The sequence below is a fragment of the Macaca fascicularis genome, chromosome 4, assembly GCF_037993035.2.
Source record: "Macaca fascicularis isolate 582-1 chromosome 4, T2T-MFA8v1.1".
Taxonomy (NCBI): Eukaryota; Metazoa; Chordata; class Mammalia; order Primates; family Cercopithecidae; genus Macaca; species Macaca fascicularis.
The window spans coordinates 54,211,008-54,234,312 of record NC_088378.1 but is presented as its reverse complement, the minus strand read 5'-3'; the positions used below and the strand labels follow the sequence as shown (position 1 = coordinate 54,234,312).

At 39.0% G+C, this 23,305-nt stretch overlaps 1 protein-coding gene across 6 annotated transcripts in view; it reads right to left on the bottom strand.

The window, feature by feature from the left end:
• Positions 1-23,305, bottom strand: part of GRM1 (glutamate metabotropic receptor 1) — a 427,593-nt gene that overhangs the window by 82,465 nt on the left and 321,823 nt on the right. For all 6 annotated transcript variants that reach the window (XM_005552070.5, XM_074037205.1, XM_015448938.4 and 3 more), the window contains 2 exons: positions 6,561-6,807; positions 1,354-1,522 (listed from right to left, as the gene is read on the bottom strand). In XM_005552070.5, coding sequence (XP_005552127.1) covers positions 1,354-1,522; positions 6,561-6,807 — 416 coding nt within the window. The remainder of the gene's footprint in view (positions 1-1,353; positions 1,523-6,560; positions 6,808-23,305) is intronic.

Below are 23,305 nucleotides of genomic sequence, written 5' to 3'. Positions count from 1 at the left end.
AAATCTTCCCGTAATCCACCAATTCAAAGGTTTACCATAGCCATGGCATGAGGCCTCCAATACCATGTCACAGCATGAGAATGGAGTCTATACTGATTGACTGGTTGTCATAACAACTATTAAATAATTTAATATAACTTCTGCAGAGAAGGCACAAGATACTTAAAACTAGGATGATTCATCTCAGAAGTTTGTTTCTTTGTCCAAGTGACTAGAGTGACTGAGAATTTGAGTCTACCAGGATAGCTCTTCTCAGCTACCAAAAGATGTTACAGGTTGCAGATCCTGCATTTTCTTTAGTCAGTTGAGATAAGGCATGTCCAGCCTCTGTCTAAACTTAGCATTATATGACGAGATTCTCGCCCTGGGGACCCTTCCGTGAACTTATCAGAGAATCTCTCCTGCATGCGTGGTTTTGCAGCTCCCAAGCAACGAATGGCATGGCGGCAAGTCAGCATGGCGGGAGCCAGAGCCTCATGCCTGATTTACCCCAGCTCCAGCTGTGCTGTGAGACATTTACGTGACAGCCTGTCTGTGTCTCAAGATGAATCACAGAAAATTAGGGATGCGAAAGACCTGTTAGGTCTTCTAATCCATATCCTGCCATTCACAATCCCTCCCCTATGCTCCATTTCCTAGTGCATCACCCAGTTTGGTTTTAAATACCCTGGGATACGGAGAGTGTTGCCTCCATGCTTTCTCCATCAAGAAGCCTCTTTAGCACACCCAACTGAGGATTTGATGCTTGATTATTGTCATTTTCTATATATAGTGATGTCATAGTTATTCACTTGCCCCACTCCACCCTCCAAATAGCTCCTGAAAATAGTGAGAAAGTGGGGACACTCTCTTGTATTGAAAAAAAAAAAATGCCAGTCTCAGAAGAAACAAAGGACTTGGTAGAGAAACGGAAAATGATAACCAGTCTGTGTTACCTTATTTCAACTTCTGATATTTTAGTTATTTGCTTATTTAGCATTGTTCAGCTTCTGCTTTCTTTAACAATAGCTAGAACTATGACTAAGCACTATTATTGGCTTTGGTTTTCACATTTACTTCTGTTTTTGATTTTTAAAATTTGATTACTCATCCGTTTCCTGACTAGATTGTATTGAAGATTCCAGCCCATCATTGTGATTCAAGTAAAAACTATGCAAATATTATAAGAGTTTACCCACTCTGTTTCCTAATCTTTGACTTTTCAGTTTTACCGAAACTCAAGAGCCAAAACTGTAAGTGTGGCACACCCTTTCTTGACAGTCATGTTTTTAAAATTGTCTGTGTTGTTCTTTACTAATGTCCAGGCAGCCGACCACCTCACAGATAGCATGCAAGAATGCATTTGTGGCTTACCTTAATCTGGCCTTTTAAGCAAGGCTCACTGCACACAGACCGCACCATTCCACTCTTGTTCATCTGGATTTTGTAATCATCAATGTTCAGCACTCCTTCATGCCAGGTTCCAACGTGAACATAGTCATAGCGATTAGCTTCAGTGTACTGCAGATTCATGATATCATACCTACAAATAGAATATAGACATAATGTAGAAAACAAAGGAAGTTGGGAAGTAGATAATAATGGAAATAAGAAAACAGCTAGAATCATCTTACATCAGCTACTGCCAATATTTTAGTTTATTTCTTATGTTTCTTCTGATTATCCCAAATATGTATATTCCATTCTTCAATCTCTGTGTATCATCCATATTCACTAAAATATAAATTACTCTTGTACTTTTCTCTCTGCTTATCCTCCAAAAAATAATGTTATGTTTGCTAAGTGGATCATGTCCTTCAAATTATTGTTTACTAAGTTATTCTTTGAATAAGTATCAATAAGAACATTAATTTTTTATTTGATTACTTTAACCCAAATTTCTTTTTCACATTCAATTGTCATTTTCATTACACTGTATTAAAAGGGGTGAGTTTTATCAAGTCTGGAACCTTTTTTAAGGTGCTAAGAGAGCAAGAAATCTGAGAAAGGGATCTTTAATTAATAAGGATGTTGAGGATTTAATGTCTTGTGCACTGACATTTAAACTAATCTCTTCCCTGATTAGGATAAATATTTTTGAAAGCAAATAACTGGTATCAGTTATTGCAGTTATTTGAAATTCCGGAACACTACACAACGGCAAAACCGACACTTACAACTCTTCACTATAGTAATCATTTCACTATATACATACAGTATATCAAAACATCATGTTATACAGCACACACCATATATATATATGATATAGGACATTCTCCGATACAATCTAAAGAACACAAGATCTAACATCGGAATGTACAAGCTGGTCTCTTTTCTAACATTTTAACAGTAGATTATACTACTTAGGAATGCCACTAAACTCTTTAAGCCTCATGTGATTCTTGTGGAGATTTATTAAGATAGGCATGTAAAAAACTACTTTATAATCTGGACAAATGCGTATGTCCTATGATCGAAATGCTTATGTTCACCCCCTTCCATTCATATGCTGAAAATCCTAACCCCCAAGGTGATGGTATTAGGAGGAGGGGCCTTCAGGAGGTGATTAGGCCATGAGGACAAAGTCCTCATGAATGAGATTAGTAAAAGCAGCCTTAAAAAGCTTTCTTGCCCCTTCCACCACACAAGGAAACAATTAGAAGGCGCCATCTGTGAACCAGAAAGCAGGCCCTCACTAGACACCAAATCTGTTGGTGCCTTGTTCTTGGACTTTCCAGCCTCCAGGACTGTGAGCAATAAATTTCTGTTATTTGTGAACCATGCAGTTTATGATATTTTGCTATAGCATCCCAAATGAAGAAAGACAATCTATAAGGCAATAGCATGATTTCATTCCTATTTCTATTACTATTAATGTCCTAAAATACTCTGGTTATTTTCATTACTACATGAATACTAGAGAACAACTTTGTACTGGCATAATCATTTATGTCTCAGTCATGGGAACTCCAGCATTCTTACATCTCCTTTCCATGTTGCTGTTCACTCTATAATTAATGCTGCAGTTTCCCAAAGCTGCATGCTTGGTTGCTCCTTACTAGTTTTGCAAAGTGGGTTTCTTTTCTGCAGTACCTATGCAAAGTGCTCATCCTCCTGGAGTAGAAGATGAGTCACGAACTCTTGCTCTTTGTGCTTGACTGAAGGAAATGGCAATTAATCAACACATACTCTTCTTCATCAGCTCTCTTCATCCCTCTCCCATCTCACACACCCCTGCCTAATCCCTCCTGCAATTATTTCTCTCTAAACTGACTCATGCTCACAATCCCTCTCAGCCTACCACTCCAGGAGGCTACAGCCAATCACACTAAGTTGGCATCTGAAACCTATTGGCTGTATCTAGCCTAGACTTGTATTATTATTATTAGTAGTAGTAGTAGTATTTTATCTAAACAAGGAATGTCAGTTGATTGTCTCTTCTGCCTGTTCTTAATGTGCAAATGCATTCTGTCACCCACAGGGTAGCTAATGGCTTCTCCACCTCCAGATTCTTGCAATTTCTACAAATAGTTGTCCCCTAAAAGAAAAGGGTACTCTGGGAAAGTAAAGAAAGCTCTCCTTTGCCAGGTAAACGAAATGCACTTAGAATGAGAAGAGAGAATGGTACACCCAGAGCACATTATTCATCTCTTTGCTGTGCGGACTTTTGACTAATAGAGAGTTATTATCCCTCAGTTGCTAGACGTACCAGAAAGTTCTTTAGAGTATCTTTCTGAGTGATAGCCAAGTGAGAATTAACTGTGGGCTGCTGGCTCACACTCATCCTGTTGATCAATGACACTAATCTACACCTCTGATATCTTTCCATTTTAAATTCATTAGAGCTATGGAACCTGTTGTACTGTTGTGAGTGCTTGATGTGAGTAATTTCCATTTTCATTTCCAGGAATTTTTGTGTTTTATTTCAGATTACATTATTACAGCTTCTCACATACTCACAAAGAAGGCTTCGCTACAATGCTGACTCTAGAATGTCTTTTTCCTTTAAATTGGTTTCCAAAGACTTTATTTTAGCTTCCTCATTTGCTTTTTCATAACAGAAATCAGTTCACACTTCATTAGCATTTAGAAACAAAAAAAAATTCACAATATTTTGGTATAAAACACATTTTTTAAAAAAAGTCCTAAAAGCTGGGAAAAAATCTATTGAAAAATATCAAGGAAAAATTACTGACTTCATTTTAAAAAGCCTTCCTCATACTGCGTGTATTACTGAACACCGCCTTTTCTTTTGACCCCAGGGTTCCTTCCAGGCATGTTGATCTTTATTTTGGAATTTTTTATGCTATAAATTACATATTCACAACATCCTCTCAATGCATTCAGTTTACGTTGTGTGATGATTAACTGAAGTAATTATAAGCGGGACCAAAAGCATGAGCACTAGTATGACAGGAAGAGGACGTACAGGGAGATTTTCGAAACAGAAATTGAAAACGGATTATGCTAACCAATTGCAAGCAAAAGGATATGATCCCTAAGAAAAGACCCAGGGGAAAGCTTAAGTAAGATCTGAATATTTAATTAAAGACAGAGAAGAAACAAGCTAAAATTATGCACCTACATTTTAGATAACTTGTAAAGAGAGAGGAGTAAACTTGAATTTGTGAAGTATCAAAAATGCATCTGGCCTTGTGCTAGGCACATTGTATGCTATCTTTGGGAATCATTGAAGGAAGGTTTACATTCTAATTCTGACCCCTTATTGAGCCTAGTGTCCAGTGGAACACAGGATGAAAGAGGGTTTACAGAGGCAGGTAGTCAATGTTCTGAATCTCAGACCCACTTGTTGCTCCTGGTACCACTTCCTCGAAGCTTTTCACATGCCCAATTCCTGAATCATTCCATCTACCCCACTTGCATTCCAGTCAAAATCTGTTCCCACCTAACTAGCAGCTTGGAAGAAATCTGATAAATTGATCATTTTAATTGCTGACAATGACTGATATCATTTATCCTTCCTAGAGCTGTCAGATTTTAACAGGGAGAATCCAGTTAGGTCTCACAAGGTACTCCGTAAGTGCAGGACTTCAAGCTGACAATAAAGAGATACATGGAGGCTTATTTAGGGTCAAACAGTCCCTTACAGTACTTCTGAAATGACATTAAGAAGGTTGCCAAGGTCGGGCATAGTGGCTTACACATGTAATCCCAGCACTTTGGGAGGCCAAGGTAGATGGATCACTTGAGGTCAGAAGTTCAAGATCGGCCTGGCCAACATGGTGAAACCCCATCTCTACTAAAAATACAAAACAATTAACCAGGCAGGGTAGCACACACCTGTAGTCATAGCTACTTGGGAGGCTGAGGTAGGGGAATCACTTGAACCCCGGGGGTCAGAAATTGCAGTGAGCCGAGACTGCGCCACTGCACTCCAGCCTGGGCAACAGAGTGAGACTCTTTCTCAAAACACAAAAAGAAGATTGCCAACCATGTTGCTAATTTTAGGATCTGCTAAAAGGCAGTGTGATGTTGCCTGATTAGAAGCCTCAGAGTGAGAGCACTTGCCTCCACAGCTTGCAATCTGTGGACATTAGGTGAGTTCCTTAGTTTCTCTGATACCCAGTTTTATTATCTGTAAAAGAAAGACAATGATCCACCTACAGCAATGAAGATTACATGATTCGATGTTCCACTTGAACACAGCATATGCTTTTCTAAAAAGCTCTAAGTCTGGGACATCATACACTGAAAGGTGACAGGGCCTATAAGGCCCTGGGCTTGCTGAGTGGCAGCCAAGCTGAGGGCCTTTTTCCTTCCTCCTGAAGGTGTTAATTCTTCTGCCATTCTGATTATGCCTTTCCTAGGAAATTGCGTATGAATGAACACAACTATTCTTGATACTAACAAAATTTCCTATGTACCAATTATGCTTGAGCAACTGGTAGTATCAAAACAAGTATTGCAGAGCAGACTGTATGTAAAATGGCTTGGAGAGGATTTTGTGCATATAACTTGGTTTACTTTTCATCTGCTTTTTGTTTGATTAATTCTTTAAAAGTCATAGGGACTCGATTCCAAAAAGAAAGTTGTTTCCTTTCTTGCTCCACGAGATATGTTAGCAGAAACATAAGTTAGCCTGAGGGGAAGGGAGACACATGCAGGACCTAGTTCTCTTTGCATATTGAGCTCTTTAACCAGGTGTAATAGTCAAAATATTTCATAACCAGAATGGTATATAGTTAATCAATCAGAAAGACGCTGGCCCGGTACTGGCAAGGTCTGAGAGGTTTCTGTTGGCCAAGTGTACTTTCTTTAGTTTCCTGGGCTTGCAGGGAGGTCCCAAGCATTCTGGAAAAAGGGTTAAGTCATAGCTGAGTAAGGGGGTGGCACCAGTAGAATACTGGGTATCGGGTGTTGAAAAAGAAGTATTTTAATATTTTAAAAAGTAGTGTGGTCTTTGGTAATTTCATCTGATATTATCCCTGGACTTTTTGCTACCTAGTTGTATCTATCCTCATGACACCCAGAAACCATGGAACCAGATGAAGCCATAGTTGCCATCTGTCTGGCACAGGAAGGCTCACAAGGTTATTTAGATTCATTACTGAAAAGATTACCTTCCAGGAGCATCTCCTTTCTCATCAAACCACACTTCCTCTCCAGATACGCCGATGAATGAGGACTTGATGAGGAAGTCCAGGAGCTTGCTGCCGTCGATGGGCTTCATGGCATCGCAGAGGCCCACGTGGCCAGGGCAGAGGGCATGGTGCATGTTCTGCAGCCCATGTGCCATGGCATAGATGGCATTGATGACAAACCCCATCTTACTGTCCTGGACATAGTTTTCTTCTAAGCTTTCATTGCCTGTAACAATAAAAATACATCACTACCAAGGTCACAATAATAAAGACTAGGCTTCTAGGTTTAATTCTCAAATGCTTTTAGGGGTTCTCAGAGGAAGGGAATGAGCAATGACACTGGCAGAAGCCAAGCCCACCTGTGCAAGCTTTGTACTTGTGGCTAGCTCTAGTGGATTCCACCTGCAAATAGTTTATTCAGTTTTATTCTCTCTATTCAATAATGGTTTTGTGAGATATAAAACAAATTCCAGAGGGGTGAAAATAAAGGACTTTCAAATATTGTAAAGAAATCCTGAAGGAGTAACGGAAATAACTCTTATTCCCCCTTTGTTTACAGGAATTTATATTAAAAATCTCCTATATCATGGTATTAAAAAAACATTTTTTATTCCTTTATGACAATCCACAGTTTACAGAAATTCAGTTTATGTATTATCTAAACCATGGTATTTTCTTTTGGTGATTCCACTATTTTTTTTCATTTCCAGGGCCACAAAACTCCAGAGTTAGAATTGGTCAGTATGAATCTCTTCTTATAAATGGTTGATGGGACAGAAATATTTAAATCAGATTTGCTAATTATTGGAAACTCAGGTAAAATATTTCTTGATGAAAGAGTCACACTACACATTAATTTTAGCCTTTAGATTTTACCTGTGAATTTCAAAAAGCCTGCAATCAATTCTACCTATGTCACAGGTGATCAAAAATTCCCTACTGCCAAGCAGATTCACGAGAATGGTGTTGTATTAGATATAAGCTCCATATTGGAAGTCTAGACTTCAGGACACATATATGGATGAGAAATTTGGGGACCAACTGGGTTTGCTGAAATAAAGATAACAGGTTAGGAAAACAAAAAATATATTTGGGAAACATCACTGGCATAATTCAGAGACTTTAGTTGGTTCCTGAAATTTGCTTCTCTCTGCAGTGAACTTTTCCTCCCTCATTTGACTGACAGTGGGGGGTCGATGTGATGTGTGCTTGAAGTACTAGAAGGTGGGGAAGTCAGCAATTTAGCTGCATATGGGGTTGAGAACAACATGGGGCTCCTCACACTCCCTGCTGGCTGCCCTCTTTGTTGCAACCTAAATAGGTCACTGGACACTAAGGTTCCCAGGCTAAGACTAGCAGAGGAATATTTAGGAAGTTAGACAGTTTGAGTCTTTAGAAGAAACGGTAAAGAGTTTTGACTTTGATGTCGAACTTGGGATGAAAATGGACATTTTTAAAGAGTTCTATTTAAAGGCCTATCTATTTAGATGTAGTCAAAAGCTTGAAAAAGATTTACTTATATCTACCCTGAGAGTGAGATATAAAATACCCAGGCTAGGTTAAAGGGGAAGAAGATTAGATTTTAATCCATTTTTGAGCTTTTCATGATAGGACATTGTTAAAAGTGTAATTTGCTAAAGCAATATTTTCCTGATTGGAAGGAAATTTTCCAAGTGGAAATGAGGAGTCAGAAAGACAGGAAGGGCATTTTAAAATCAAACCACACAAAATAAGTATAAAAAGTTATATAAGAAAGAAAGCAAAGATCCTCCTTCCAAAAATTGCAGAGTCATTTAAACAGAGTAGCTTATGTCTGTCACCCAGAACCCACGGCCCTTTTTGTTGGTTTTCTTTCTCTCCCTCTCCAACTTACTGGGACTATAAAAGAGGTAAATTTGTGCCATCTGCCTGGTAACTCTTAAGCAAGCCCTTATAGGCTCGTCCAGAAGACCAAATGCTAAATATTAAAGCTACTAGAATCAGAGAAATTGCCAAGAGTTAAAGAAAAAAAGGAAAAAAGAAAGAAAGGCAAAAACTGAGTGGCAAAATAACCTTCAAGACAGCAGTCCCTTAAAGGGTCCTGGTCAATACTAAAACCATCATCCAAAGTGGAGTCATTACAGCCAACACCAGGATCAAACTGTAGAAAAATATCAGAAGAAACACACAACGTTCTTTACCAAATGAAAACTCATCTGTTAGGGACAAGACTTATGGACACTGAGTTTGCTCTTCCTGTTTTTTATAACTACTATTTAAGATTTATTTTACAGCCTGTAATCCCAGCACTTTGGGAGGCCGAGACGGGCGGATCACGAGGTCAGGAGATCGAGACCATCCTGGCTAACACGGTGAAACCCCGTCTCTACTAAAAAGTACAAAAAACTAGCTGGGTGAAGTGGCGGGCGCCTGTAGTCCCAGCTACTCGGGAGGCTGAGGCAGGAGAATGGTGTAAACCCGGGAGGCGGAGCTTGCAGTGAGCGGAGATTGTGCCACTGCACTCCAGCCTGGGCGACAGAGCGAGACTCCGTCTCAAAAAAAAAAAAAAAAAAAAGATTTATTTTACATAGATAAAAAATTATGTTGGTGTCTCCAGTACAAATTTCTTAAGCCAGTGCCAGTGGTTGTCTAGTGGATACTTCATTCATCAGCACTGAGACAGGAACTGTTCCTGTATATCTGTGAGACCAGCGTTTTCCTTTTGATCCTCATTTAGGGTGATCATATAACTTATGACTTGGGTCATTTTTTAGAGTGAAAGTTAGTGTTGACAATAATTATTTTGAGAACACAGGTGTAAAGGCAAACCAGGCAAATTGTGTCATCTCTCTTAAGCCAGGTGCCTTCTGTGTCTTATCTTCTGAGGTTATTATGGGTAAGATTAATGTACAAATATGTATGTATAGACACACATAAACATAAGTACATAGATGTATACATATGTGTATACAAACAATAGTCAGTAGAATGTTATTATTTTTTAACTAATTTCACACTTATCTAATTTTTAAAAGATTTGTTTGACAAATATTTATTCATACCTATGCTATATCTGGCACTGCTTTTGTCAATGGGGTATTATGTAGACAAAACATACAGGAATACCTGATGTCACAGGACTTAAATTCTTGTAAAACGCTACAGAAAATGTTTTTAAATTAACACGACTAAGAAAAATATGTAATAATTACAATCAAATCAGTGTTACATAAAAACATAAAAGAGAACAGGAAAGAAAAAGTGGGTATGTTGAGACAGTATCATGTTGATCGGTTACAGTCGACCTCACCAAAAAGAGGACCATTGAGTGAATAATGGAAGAAGAATAGGGAGTGAATCAGGCAAATATCTGGGCAAGAGCATTTAAAGTAAAGGCAATAGCTTCATGTCTACAATAATAATAACACGGCCGGGCACGGTGGCTCACGCCTGTAATCCCAGCACTTTGGGAGGCTGAGGCGGGTGGATCACAAGGTCAGGAGATCGAGACCATCCTGGCTAATGCAGTGAAACCCCGTCTCTACTAAAAGCACACACACAAAAAGAAAAGAAAATAGAAAAGAAAAAAGAAAAGAAAGAAAAGAAAAGAAGAAAAGAAAAGAAAAAAATTCGCCGGGCGTGGTGGCAGGTGCCTGTAGTCCCAGCTACTCCGGAAGCTGGGGCAGGAGAATGGCGTAAACCCAAGAGGCGGAGCTTGCAGTGAGCTGAGATCTGAGATCGCGCCACCACACTCCAGCCTGGGCGACAGAGCGAGCCTCCGTAGTAATAATAATAATAATAATAATAGCTACCACTTCTTAAGTGTTTGTTATATACAATACTTAATAAATGAGCTATAATGCTTACCATAATCCTGCCAACTAAACATTAGTCTCACTATTTTACAGGTGAGGAAAGCATGTGGTATAATTTGGATCCAAATGCCTCCTCAGTCCTTGTTCTTCCTGTCACACTTAGTGGCAACGCAGGGGCAGGTATAGAAATCTACAGAGGAGACACTTTTCTGGTGACAGAGGACAGGGCATCCTTCAGTGCCCTGGCATCATTGTCAAGCCTGGTTTAGGACTTCTTTCTGGATCATTCCAGATGTGCACAGCTCTCTCTCTGACTGCAAGTACTGGCACCCAATCTACCAATAGCAAACGATGACAAAGAAGCCCATTCTGTCAGCGCCATATAGAGAGGAGGGGAGCTAGATACATGCTTCCGCGGAATATTTGCAATGTAATAGCTCACACCCCTTTCCAAAATAGACACAAAGTTTGTGTGTTTGTGTCCATCTGAAGTGAGTACCTGTGCTCTCTTACTCTGCCAGTTCCCTGGCTCTGTACACCCAAGGGGGTCCTACTGTCAGGAAGAACTCTCTTCAGCTACTACCTCAGTCTCAGCCCTGCTGGCTCCAAGTCTAATAAACTAGCATGCAGGGACATGTGACATAAAGTTGGAAAGTCATGTGGCTTTTACAGGGCCATTTCCTTTACCACAGCAACCGTCCAGATAATGTTGTAAGGGTCTGTTATTGAACAAACAAAATCTACTATAGGATGCCCTGTCCTCTAAAGATCCTATATTTTCATGGCTAGTGAATAGAGAATTGTAAACCAATAACATTGTCACTTGGTGGGAAGGGAAAACACTTTGGTTTCCTGGGGTTTAGTGCCTTTTCATAACACTTGTCTCAGAGTTATTAGTGAGAAGGAGATTTTATGAATCATTTTCTGTGGTACGTTAACTATTTGGACCACTAGGATTCATTAAACCATTACTTTTTGTAATATGTTAAATGGAACCAAATAATTGCAGTTGGCTCTGTTTATTTACTTTCAAAAGAATACCTGCCTAACTGCTTCACAACGGGTTATGAAAATAACTGCCTTGGTTCTAAATAGTAATCGTGTTCTTATTGTGAAAGCTCAACAAAGACTATAAACTGCTACCTGAGTGCAGCAGCACACAGGCTCTCCATGGGGACAGGAACAGAAAAGGTAGCCTCTGAAAACAGGACATTTATGGTGACTGGGAGAAGGGTCAGCAACTCTATCTGCTGTCATTTAGGATGGTTTTTCAGCAGAGTGGTGAGGCAGAAAGAACTCTGGACGAGGCACATGAGCAGCTGGGATTAGATACAGTTCTGCTATATCATATCAACAATGTATTTCTGACTGAGCGCCGCGGCTCACGCCTGTAATCGCAACAGTTTGGGAGGCCAAGATGGGTGGATCACCCGAGGTCAGCAGTTCAACACCAGATTGGCCAACATGGTGAATCCCCACCTCTACTAAAAATACAAAAAATCAGCCAGGCATGGTGGCAGGCACCTGCAATCCCACCTACCCGAGAGGCTGAGGCAGAATTGCTTGAACCCATGAGGCAGAGGTTGCAGTGAGACAAGACTGTGGCACTGCACTCCAGCCTGGGCATCAAGAGAGGAGCTCCCTCTCCAAACAAAAAACAAAAAAAACAAAACAAAAACAAAATAATGTATTTCCAAAAAGCCATGAAGGTTGGACAAGGGTCTTGACCTCCTTAGGCCTCAGTTTCCTAATATATAAAATAATAAAATAATGAAGGGGTCATATTTTTCTGTGGAACAGAAATGGATAACATAAATGGATGAGATTATCTTCCTGAAGATCTCTTCCCCCTCTAAAGTTTTATAGTTTGTTCCTCCAATTCCACATTTATTGGAACTTAGCAAAGCCATTCACACCACTGTGTGAAATAGGTTCTATTATCACCATTTCGCAAAAGGGAAGACTAAAGGGCAAAGCTAAGTCTGGGTGGGGAGGGACACCCTCCTTTCCCTTCACAAAGGGAAACAGACTATCGCCTTTGTAAACAGACTCACATTAATTTCTGAGCCTCTCTTACCTACTAGGAAGAGAGAAGTGTTTCTACTTATTGGTGGATTAGAAAAAAACAAAAACAAACAGAGGGTATGTTCAGCTCAGTCTTTCCTCTTATTTGGAACCAAGCAGTTGACTCGAAGATTCGGATTGGCTCTTCATCCTTCGGTAAATGTGGACTGTAGTTGTCCAGCCGTATCAGTGACTGGACAGGTTAATCTATCTAGTTTGGGGATCAAGTACTCAAAAGTCTATTGTGGGCACATATCAAAACCATGTCCCCGATCCAGTTTTGTCTTTAGTTTATCAGTTAGTTTTGTTTTTCATTGAAGTATAAATCACATATAGTAAAGGGCAGAAATCTTTACAGGTCAAAAAGCTTTTTACATATGTACACATTCATGTAACTGCTGCCCAGGTCATGGTATGGAGCATTTCTAGAAGAAAGTGTTCATTTATTTAGTTTTCTTAATTTATCCCAGCAATTTTTTCATTTATTTTTCAGTGTGTAGGCTCTATGTGTTTGATTTTTCTGATGCTACTATAATTGGCATACTTTTATTTTTTAATTGTTTGTTGCTAGTATACAGGAATACTGTTGATATTTGCATACTAACTTTGAATCCTGCAAGCTGCTAAATGTACTTATTAATTCTAATTTTTTATAAATTTCTTTGAATATTCTATGTACACTCACAAGTCTATTCCTAGGTCTACTTCTTATTCGGATCTAAATTTGGGAAGGAAATACATTGACTGGCCCACTAACATCTCAGAGGTCCTGAGTTCAAGGTCACAGACTTAGTTAGCAAGGACAGATGAGGAATTCGTATGGAGGCACTCCCTGTTAGGTAGCACTGTGCATGCATGCAGCAGCCCTACCCAACTAGTGGAGCAGTCCCATTACAGACAGCAGGACATTCGTTAGCAAAAATCATTAGCTTAATTAATGTTTGTTCTGAGTTCTTAGTAATATTGTGCCCGTTTGAATGTTCAGAATTAAGAAATATTGAAAGAATGTTTAGCTCAATAAAGTACCTTTGTTGATGCCTGTTTGATTTCGTTAATGCAACCCCATCACTATGCACGTAGGTCCAGTGGTACCTTTCCAAATCTAAATTATTGGCATTAACTTCAAATTAAAGAACAGACACCACAAGCATGATTCTATCTCCTCGTAAAGCAAGGAAGCATTTGGGGAAACAATGGTAAACGTGACTCCCCCTGGAGAAAATACTCTTCTGATTTTTCGACATTTGTAGCTCTCCACTGCTTATTTTTGCCTGACAGAATTATATATTCAATGCTTAATTTGATACAATCTCAATTCAGATCAAAATAGAAAGGGCTGTAATTATTTTATATTGTTAAAATATCGAGCAAAGAAAATGAAGTTCACATTCCTTTAAATTGCCTGATTCTTAGATTTACTGAAAGAAGATTAATCAGGTCATTTTTTAAATGATGACCTCAAAGGGATAAAGTGCCCTCAATTTTGTTTGAAGGCCTGGCTGCTAAAGTTTCTTTATGCTCTTCCAGAGAGAATTTGAGATAAGATTCAGAACTGTCTAGCCTTGCCTGTGCCCAAGTCTAGGACCTGGGAATTGTTTCTTCTGACACTATATTTTACTCTTTCCTTAAAGGGTTATCTTTGATCACATCATAGGAAAATATAACAAATCCATTATTTTCTATTCAGTTTATTAAAATGTAAATTAACTTCTATGTAGGATAGAAGAGAAGAAAGAAAAGCTCATTTAATCAAGCACATGTTATCATCACTGTTATTATTAGTTGAATTTCTATTGCTTAACCCCACCTGGGCTTTACATGTGCAAACAATACAGACACTTTTCTAAATGCATCCTTCCAATCTATTGTTAAAACAGAAATTTCTCATGTGCGTGACACATAAACAGCAGGCTCTTTGCAAATTGACAACAATGTATGGTAGATCTTGAATCTCTGAAAATACAATTGCATTTAGCTGATTCATATTTCAAAAAATTATGGTGTATCTGGAAAACAAATAAGGGCAATCACAAGGGTGTTAAAGTGATGCCAAGGATCAGTCAGTAACAGTTGAATTGTGGGGTTCTTTGTTTCTTTAAGAGAGAAAACAAGGGCTGCTTGCTGTGTGCCTTCGCTGTTATTATTGATCTGGCTCAAAACAGTGTTGTGGAGTTATAAACCACTCCCCCTGAAGTAACTAATCTTTGCAGGCCTGCAGGAGGCATTTGGCAGGTAATCATAGAGACAGAGTATGCTACAGAGAGCTGACTGCTTTAGCCAGTGTGGGAAGTTAGACTGTTGTAAGAATCCATCAGGAACCAATTCCTTACTCAACAACCTGCTGGGTCAGAATCCTTGCCAAGCCTATTCCTTTGGCCTCTCCCACACTCTAAGAAGGCAGATCCATGCTGATAGTACCACCTCTACTTATTTATGGGTGACAGGAAGGATGCTTTCCTTTAGATATGTAAGGAAGCTTCAAAGTTTATGCTATTATGGACAAGCAATGGTATGTCCTTTCTGAGTATCTCTATTTTCATGCTGCAGTGATTTAGGCTGAGCTAATAACACAAAGGGAATAATACAGAGTGAAATACAAGAGCTGTTGTAAAAACTCTACTTATTTCTGGCCTGTTTCATTCTAACATAACATCTTCTGGTAACCAATACAAGGTCTTGCTTATTACAAAAACAAAACCATAAATGTTATATGGCATTAACATTATAAATCCACTTTTATGATTGACTCCTGATGAACGCAACAAAATACCTATAACTTGACAAAATGTTGCACTTAAAAAGTCTATTTTAGGACATATTACAGAGTATCCTTCAGCCATTTTCCTGAAATTAATATGCCAAGTAGATGAAATGGAAGCATGGAACAGAAGCTGCCATGTTCTGAACAGACTTTGTGATTTAAATATAGACCATAAGGTTTACTACTGTATCAGCAACACATGGGAATAAGATATACTGTGGATTTTTGGCTGGGCTTGGGGGCTTATGCCTGTAATCGCAGCACTTTGGGAGGCCGAGGTGGGTGGATCACCTGAGGTCAGGAGTTTGAGACCAGCCTGACCAACAAGGAGAAACTCTGTCTCTACTAAAAATACAAAATTTGCTGGGCATGGTGGTGCATGCCTGTAATCCCAGCTACTAGGGAGGCTGAGGCAGAAGAATCACTTGAACCTGGGAGGTGGAGGTTGTGGTGAGTCGGTATCATGACATTGCACTTCAGCCTGGGCAACAAGAGTAAAACTCCATCACAAAAAAAAAAAAAAAGAAAAAAGAAAAAGATACACTGTGGATTTTTGTTTAAGGTTCATTTCTTCAGGGCACTATTAGTTGGTACTTTATGTAGACTTATCAACCCAGTTAAATGATGACACTCTGTCACAGTGTTTTAATTGTGAAGATTTCTTGAATGTTACCTTTTATGTGGTGTCTCCCAATAGCATCTCTTCAAAGAGTCAAATTTAGAATTCCTAAGGACCTAATAAAAACTCATGGCTAGTGAAACTTTAGTCAATATCTATCCCAGAATTTAGGAAGATTAATGTTGTCAAGAGCACACAGGCAAGGAGGTCGCAGTAACATCTGTTGATAAAACAAATGTAGGGTCCAGACTTCATGCAAATCTATTTGGATATGTCAGCCACTCTGCTCAGGTTGTAAAGGGCATATTTACAGAAACAAGAATGACAAATACAGATTCTACAATAAAAAGGATCACCTTGAGAGGTCACAGTCTGAGCAAAATCTATTAAAATTACACTCAGGAATGAAGTATCAGCACTGCACTACAGATAGTAAAGTTGTCTCTCATGGGGTATGTGTTAATAATTTTCAAATAGCTACACATACATATACGAAGACTGAACAAATAAATGAACAGCAGGTGTTAGAAGCCAGCATTTTATCACTGTTGGGTTGGGAGGTTACAAATAAGCAAAAGGAGAAAGCTAGAATAAACCATGTGGTACAGAAAAAGGGTTGTTGCAAACATCAGCATGAATTTAAATATTGTTTGGTATATAAACTGATAAACTTATACAGAAATGATTACAGATACATGTTTACATGTGGTCTGGCATACATATATTACCTAGTTCTTTTCACGGAATCAACAACACTCCGATAGCAGTAAGCACACCCAATGCCCAGATCTTGGTTTCTAATACAATTCTTCAATAAAAAGGATCAGGACTTTTTGGAGAAAAAAAATCATGTGTGGTGCAGGTCAAGGAAATATACAAGATAAGTGTAGAGCACTTTGTAGGGCCAGAAAGTGAAGAAGTGCTCAAAAAACAAAACAATGGAGGCCAGGCACCATGGCTCATGCCTGTAATTCCAGCACTTTGGGAGGCTGAGGTGGGCAGATCACTTGAGGTCAGGAGTTTGAGACCAGCCTGGCCAACATGGTGAAACTCTGTCTCTACTAAAAGTACAAAAAAATAGCCAGAAATCACTTGAATCTGGGAGGGAGGCAGAGGATGCAGTGAGCCGAGATTGTGCCACTGCACTCCAGCCTGGGCAACAGAGAAAGACTCCATCTCAAATAATAATAATAATAATAATAACAATAAATAAAAACAACAACAATAACAATTTAAAAAATGGAGATATGTCAAAGGGACACAAGAGCCAACTGAAAGACTGCCAACCATCAGAGCCAGAAAAAATCGAGTAACAAAATAAAAAGGATGATAGAGGATTATAATCCAGTGTATAAAATAAATACCCATGCTGATATAAATAAATGATTAAGTAAAAAACAAATGAGAGGCCGGGCGCGGTGGCTCAAGCCTGTAATTCCAGCACTTTGGGAGGCCGAGACGGGCGGATCACGAGGTCAGGAAATCGAGACCATCCTGGCTAACACGGTGAAACCCCGTCTCTACTAAAAAAATACAAAAAATTAGTCGGGCGTAGTGGCGGGCACCTGAAGTCCCAGCTACTCGGGAGGCTGAGGCAGGAGAATGGCTTAAACCCGGGAGGCGGAGCTTGCAGCGAGCTGAGATCCGGCCACTGCACTCCAGTCTGGGTGGCAGAGCGAGACTCCGTCTCAAAAAAAAAAAAAAAAAAAAAAAAAGAGAGAGAGAAGAGACAAATCTGTACAGGAGAATTTCAAATAATTTATGTAGATACTCTGTTCTCAACAAGTTGAAACGTAAGTCCCCATTCTTTAAGTGGGTCGTACACTGAGTGACTAGCATTCAAAGAGCATAGCATTTTTTTTTTTTTAAATAGGCATAAAAAGTAAGTTTATGGTAAGTCTGGTAAACACCACCTTAGCCGAGTGATCAGTGTTAACATCATCAGTGATAAATTGATCATATATACTTGAGAATGTCACTTTATCTTTTGGCCTTCCTCTCCCTAATCCCAACTGAACTATGAGAAATAAGCTAGCCAAAGTCAAACTTAGGGACATTCTGCAAAATACCTCAACAGTACCTCTACAAACTCTCAAAGATATCAAAAACAAGGAAAGGTTGAGGACTGTCACAGCCCAGGGAAGCCTAAGGAAACAAGGAAAATAAATGAAATGTGATGCCCTGGATAGAATTCTGGGAGAGAAAAAGGAAAAAAAAAAAAAAAAAAGATGAAATCTGAAAAAAAATAGAGTTTAGTTAATAATAATGCATTAATGTTGGTTCATTAACCATGACAAATGTTATGTGGCAATATAGGATATTAATAATAGGGAAAGCTAGATGTGGGATATAAAACAACTCTGTGCTATCTTGGCAAATTTTCTTTAACAGTATTCTAAAATGCAAATGTTAGTTTTAAAAATTATCCAAGAACTAGTCTAACATCTGACCCAGTATCAGGTAATAAGTGATAATGTGATTAAATGCTTGCTCTGTGATAGGAGCTCCATTAGGTGCTTTACATGTGCCATTCTATTCATTTCACAAGGACTTATGAAATGGGTGATAGGACTAACCTCAACTTATCGATGAACAATCTAAAGACTAGTGTGTCAAATAATTTGTCCAAGATCACACAGCAGGATGTGGATGTGGCAGTCACTAAATTAACACCCAGCCTGCCTGACTCTGCAACTCTCACTCTTAAGTATGAGGTACTTCTGTCTCTCGCTTAGTTACTGTCCAGGAGTAACATTACACTCAGCAAGCTAATGGGAAGATGTGATATTTGTTGCAATATTAACAAATGTTTGTGTGTGCAAAATAAAATTTGTCCCTGATTGCAGACCATATATAATCTATAAAGAGACCTTCCACAACATTGTATCACATGTAATGTTGCTGTGATTTATTTCACACGAATGATGTTAATATAGAGACAGAATTTTTGCATAGCTCTTTATATAGATGCTTTGTTCATCACTGCATAGAGAAGGTTAAAAATCAACAGGCAAAACTAATTTGGAAAGACGCTCACCACTAAAAGTCAGGATTATAGATTCTACAACCCTCAGACCAACACAGCCACAATAAACTATTAACTGATTCCCTAAGGTTTTGTCTGAGTTCCCAGACTGTTACGTGGTCACTTCTTCTGAACATAATCGTTGTCCATGCACTTAAAAAGCTTCAAGTGCACCTTCTCTTCTAGGGGTAAATACACAAAAACGGTTAACTTTAGACTCTAATGAAATGAGCGGCCCTTGAGGCAGGCATACAGTCATGGTTGTTGATATTAGTTTAGAGCCCAAATAATAATAACAACCTTTAAAGAAGCTCTAAGGTGCCACAAGGAATTATCTCAGAGAAGCAGCGCCTACGCCTACAAGGCTTCTCATTAAGGTTGGCTGCACCATTGGGGTTAGGTCTTTGCAAACAGACCTTGCACAAGCTTACCAAAACACACTCATCAGAAATGTGATTGAGGAACATATGGAGTTTAGCATCTCTGGGCCAATATTTCTGTTGACTGTGGAACTTTTTTAGTGCTTTGGGGAACTTGGCTTTCTAGAAAGTCACGTGTTATTCCCTTTTTGGATGATGTCTTCATCATGGGATTCAGTCCTACCAAAATACTAATTGGGCAACATATCAAGATTCTCCCTGATGGTTTCTAGTTATTTTGAGATGAGAATACATGAGACAAACACAAATGTGGTCAGGTGCTTATTTGTCTACACTTTTTCCATGTTCGTTTTTGTGCCAAAAGTAGATTATTTTCTAATATTACAAGAAAAACGTCTTCAACTAGAGCTTGGAATTTAGATGAAATAGGAGTGGTCCCTCTACGCCCTCAATGTATGTATTTGATTCTCAAAACCGCATAAACAAGGAACCAATTCTAGAGAGAAGGAGGGAGACAGAAATCTTAACATACTACTAACCACTTGGTTTGTCTAACCAAAACCAAGAAAACAGAAAAAATAGACCATAGTTAGTCATACATAACCAAGGCTAGATGGAAGGAATGAGCAATGGATACCTTTACCTCAACATAAAGGAAGAAGTCTGGACTAACGTACGAGATTTACACCAAAGCCTGTGTTAGTCGAGGACGGTCCTGGTTCTGGGTACAAAATGCAGTGGTAGTACAGCAGAACTCTCTCACCATGTGTGTGCATGCACGTGGGTTTGCACATGCTTCGGGCTGAATACTAGAATGTGTGCATTCAGAGGACCCTACTATTTTGGGGCCTGTTGTTTTGTAGCATCCTCTAACTGAACTGAACACTGAAAGAGGCAACCTTTTCAATAAGAGGACATGCTAAGCTGCGAGTGAGGTTAGAAATGTGGCTTTGGGGCTGGGCATGGTGGCTCATGCCTGTAATTCCAGCACTTTGGGAGGCTGAGGCAGGCAGATCACAAGGTCAAGAGTTCAAGACCAGCCTGGCCAACATAGTGAAACCCCGTCTCTACCAAATAAACAAAAATTAGCTGGGTGTAGTGGCGCATGCCTATAGTCCCAGCTGTGTGGGAGGCTGAGGCAGGAGAATCCCTTGAACCCAGGAGGTGGAGGTTGTAGTGAGCTAATATTGGCCACTGCACTCCAGCTTGGGCAATAGAGTGAGACTTCATCTCAAAAAAAAAAAAAAAAAAAAAGAAAAAGAAAAAGAAATGTGGCTTTGGTTCCATGCTCTTATTTCTCTCATCCAAGTACTAACCAGACCTGACTCTGTCTAGCTTCTGAGATCAGATGAGATCAGGAGCGTTCAGGGTGGTATGGCCCCTGCACTAATTTCTTACACAGCTAGACACAAAAACAAAAATGCAGCAGCAGAGATTACTATGGCCTTCAACAAGGGACAAGAAAGTCATTGCAGAGACTAGTTTGCTGAAAAATGGGCACTAGTACCAAGATAGGTGTATTAATTCTATATATGCTCAGAAATAGTTAAGAAAGAAAAGCCAGGGAAAAGATTGATCAGTATGATACTGCCTCACTAATTAAATATGACAGATTCTTCTATGGGCTAAGTCAACAGGAAAACCATTAACAGAAGCTTCTCTAAGTACAAACCTGGCATTGATTTTTCAGTAGTGTCCCCTGAAAGCTCACAGAATCTAAAGTGAAGGCAGAAATGATTTCCTTTTGCCTCAACAACTGCTGAGTCATAGTCACCAGGTATGTCTGCAAATGCTAATGTAAACTGAAACAGCATACAAAATTCCTTGCTGGATTGTTTTCAGACTGTATTCATCAAGGAGGAAAAGCCTGTTTTGTGTGCCAAGGGATGTTGCAGTTTAGTGGGTTTCCATGGTCCCTGGCTTCCCGCAGTGGAATGTTATGGTGGTACAAGTTATAGCAGCCCAGTGTAGCTTATGATGTTAAGGGAAAGGATAGCTGAGGGCTAGTGTGCTGACAGAAATGCAGCACAACACTTCCCCTATTCCTGCCGCCAACTGCAAAACCTTCTTCGTATCGTCAGAGGAGACTTTGATATCAGCACACTTTGCTTATTTTCATGCAGTAATAAGTTATTTAGACAATTGTCTTTCATATTATCTCAATTATTCTCAGAGTGAATGACTTACAACTCTGCAATAGGATGATGATCTAAGTGAAGCATGATTATTATTGATGGTGACAATACATTTAAGAATATTTAAAAGAAAACCCGATATGATGACTATAAGGTATCACTCAAGATTATTGAATAAAAGCTGTAATACAAAATGAGGTGTCTATTTAGTATATTAGTCAAATTCAGAGCTCTTAATGTCTGTGGAAATAAAATAAGCTGTGTATAAATGGAAAAAATGAAAGGGAAAAGTTCAGATTATTATTTTAGTTTGATACAGTGAGATGTTCTTCAAGTCCCTTAAATGTAGAAAAAAAATTATGTTCCATGTTAAGGTTGTGAATTGAGTTTGGGTGGAAGGGAATCGTTGAATGCTCATGTCCATTCAGTTCTTTGGTGGGATGAAAATGTCAGCACCTGATATAATAGGAATTTTTACTTGCTTTTAGAATAAAATTAAAATGAGAATGCCAGTTCATCCTTTGAAGTTATTCAAGAGAATAAGAATTTAATACCGCAGTGATTGCATTTCCACTTGGAAAAGTGCCTACTTAGCTGTTCATGGAGTATGTTTCATATGTTTAACTCTGTGCTATTTGTAAATAATAGAGTCAAGCTTTGTGGGTCCAACTATAAGGACACGGATTTAAGAAAGGCTGCAGTCACTGTGGCATCCCAGGGAAGATTTGTGGGGGAGGCTGGGCATAAGATGGCTATTAAGCAAGAATAAGACACAGAGTAGAGAAGAGAAGAAGGGGGAAGGGGCTGCTAAGTAACAATGGAACTGATAGTGGTGCAAACAGAGTGTGGAGGGGGCAGGGCAGATCCAATCCTTTGTGAACTTGGTTAATAAAGAGCTACTCTGGGCTTCTATAACTTGTACCACCATAACGTTCCACTGCAGGAAGCCAGGGAATAACAACAGATAGTTATTGAATGTTAACAAATCAGAGGGCTTTAGATTTGAAGCAATAAGTCAAAAGGAGCCCCTATAGACTTTCAGCATAGACAGACTCAGTAGACTATCATTTCTTTGAAGGTCTTATCTGCTAGATGATGTTCAGTACACAGTGACTATTTTAAACATACATAAGCTCACAAGTCCTACTCTAAGCCATAGACATGCATGAGGCCCTGAGAAGGATGTGTGAACTGTAGAGGCAAAGAAAGCAACGTTAACACTCTTTGATTAGCTGCGGCTTGGACCCCAAACCAAATTCAGAATTCAAACAGGATAAGATAGACCACATAGAGGACTTGTTGGAGCTGAGCTTGTTAGATGCCAGTAACTTCAACCCTGCTCCGTCTTTTCCATGCCAGTCTTAGGAACTTTTGAGCTTGGATTATATCACCATGGAAAAAAGCCAATTCATAGCATACCTAACATAGCCCAGTAAAATGGAGCCATTATAGTTCATGTAAAAATATATTAGCATTTATCTAATATTTGACCTGTTGGAGATTAGGAATATTGGAAGTTTTTATTTTTCCTGTTTGCACACAAATATTTCTAGCATTGCATAACATGATCATTTCCTTGGTATGAATCATTTGCAGTAAATTTGTTCAATCAAGATGTTTCTTTAGACTCTTGATTCATATTGGAAAATTGCCCTCCAGGAAAAATTGTACAATGTATTTTACCATTAGCTGCATATCTGAGCGCCCATTTTACCACATCCTGACCAGCAGTAGATACTATCATTTTGTAAAATATATGCCAGTTTGACAAGTGCAAAATTATTCTTTTTGTTTTCTTTAGTTACTAGGGGAAGTAAACCATTTTCTTTTGGGGGAATTGTATATTCCTGTTTGTGACCTCATTATTTTAAAATTATAATGATAACATTTATTGTAATATTTTTAAGTTGTTATAATTTTTTCACTTTTGTTAATTTCCTGTAAAT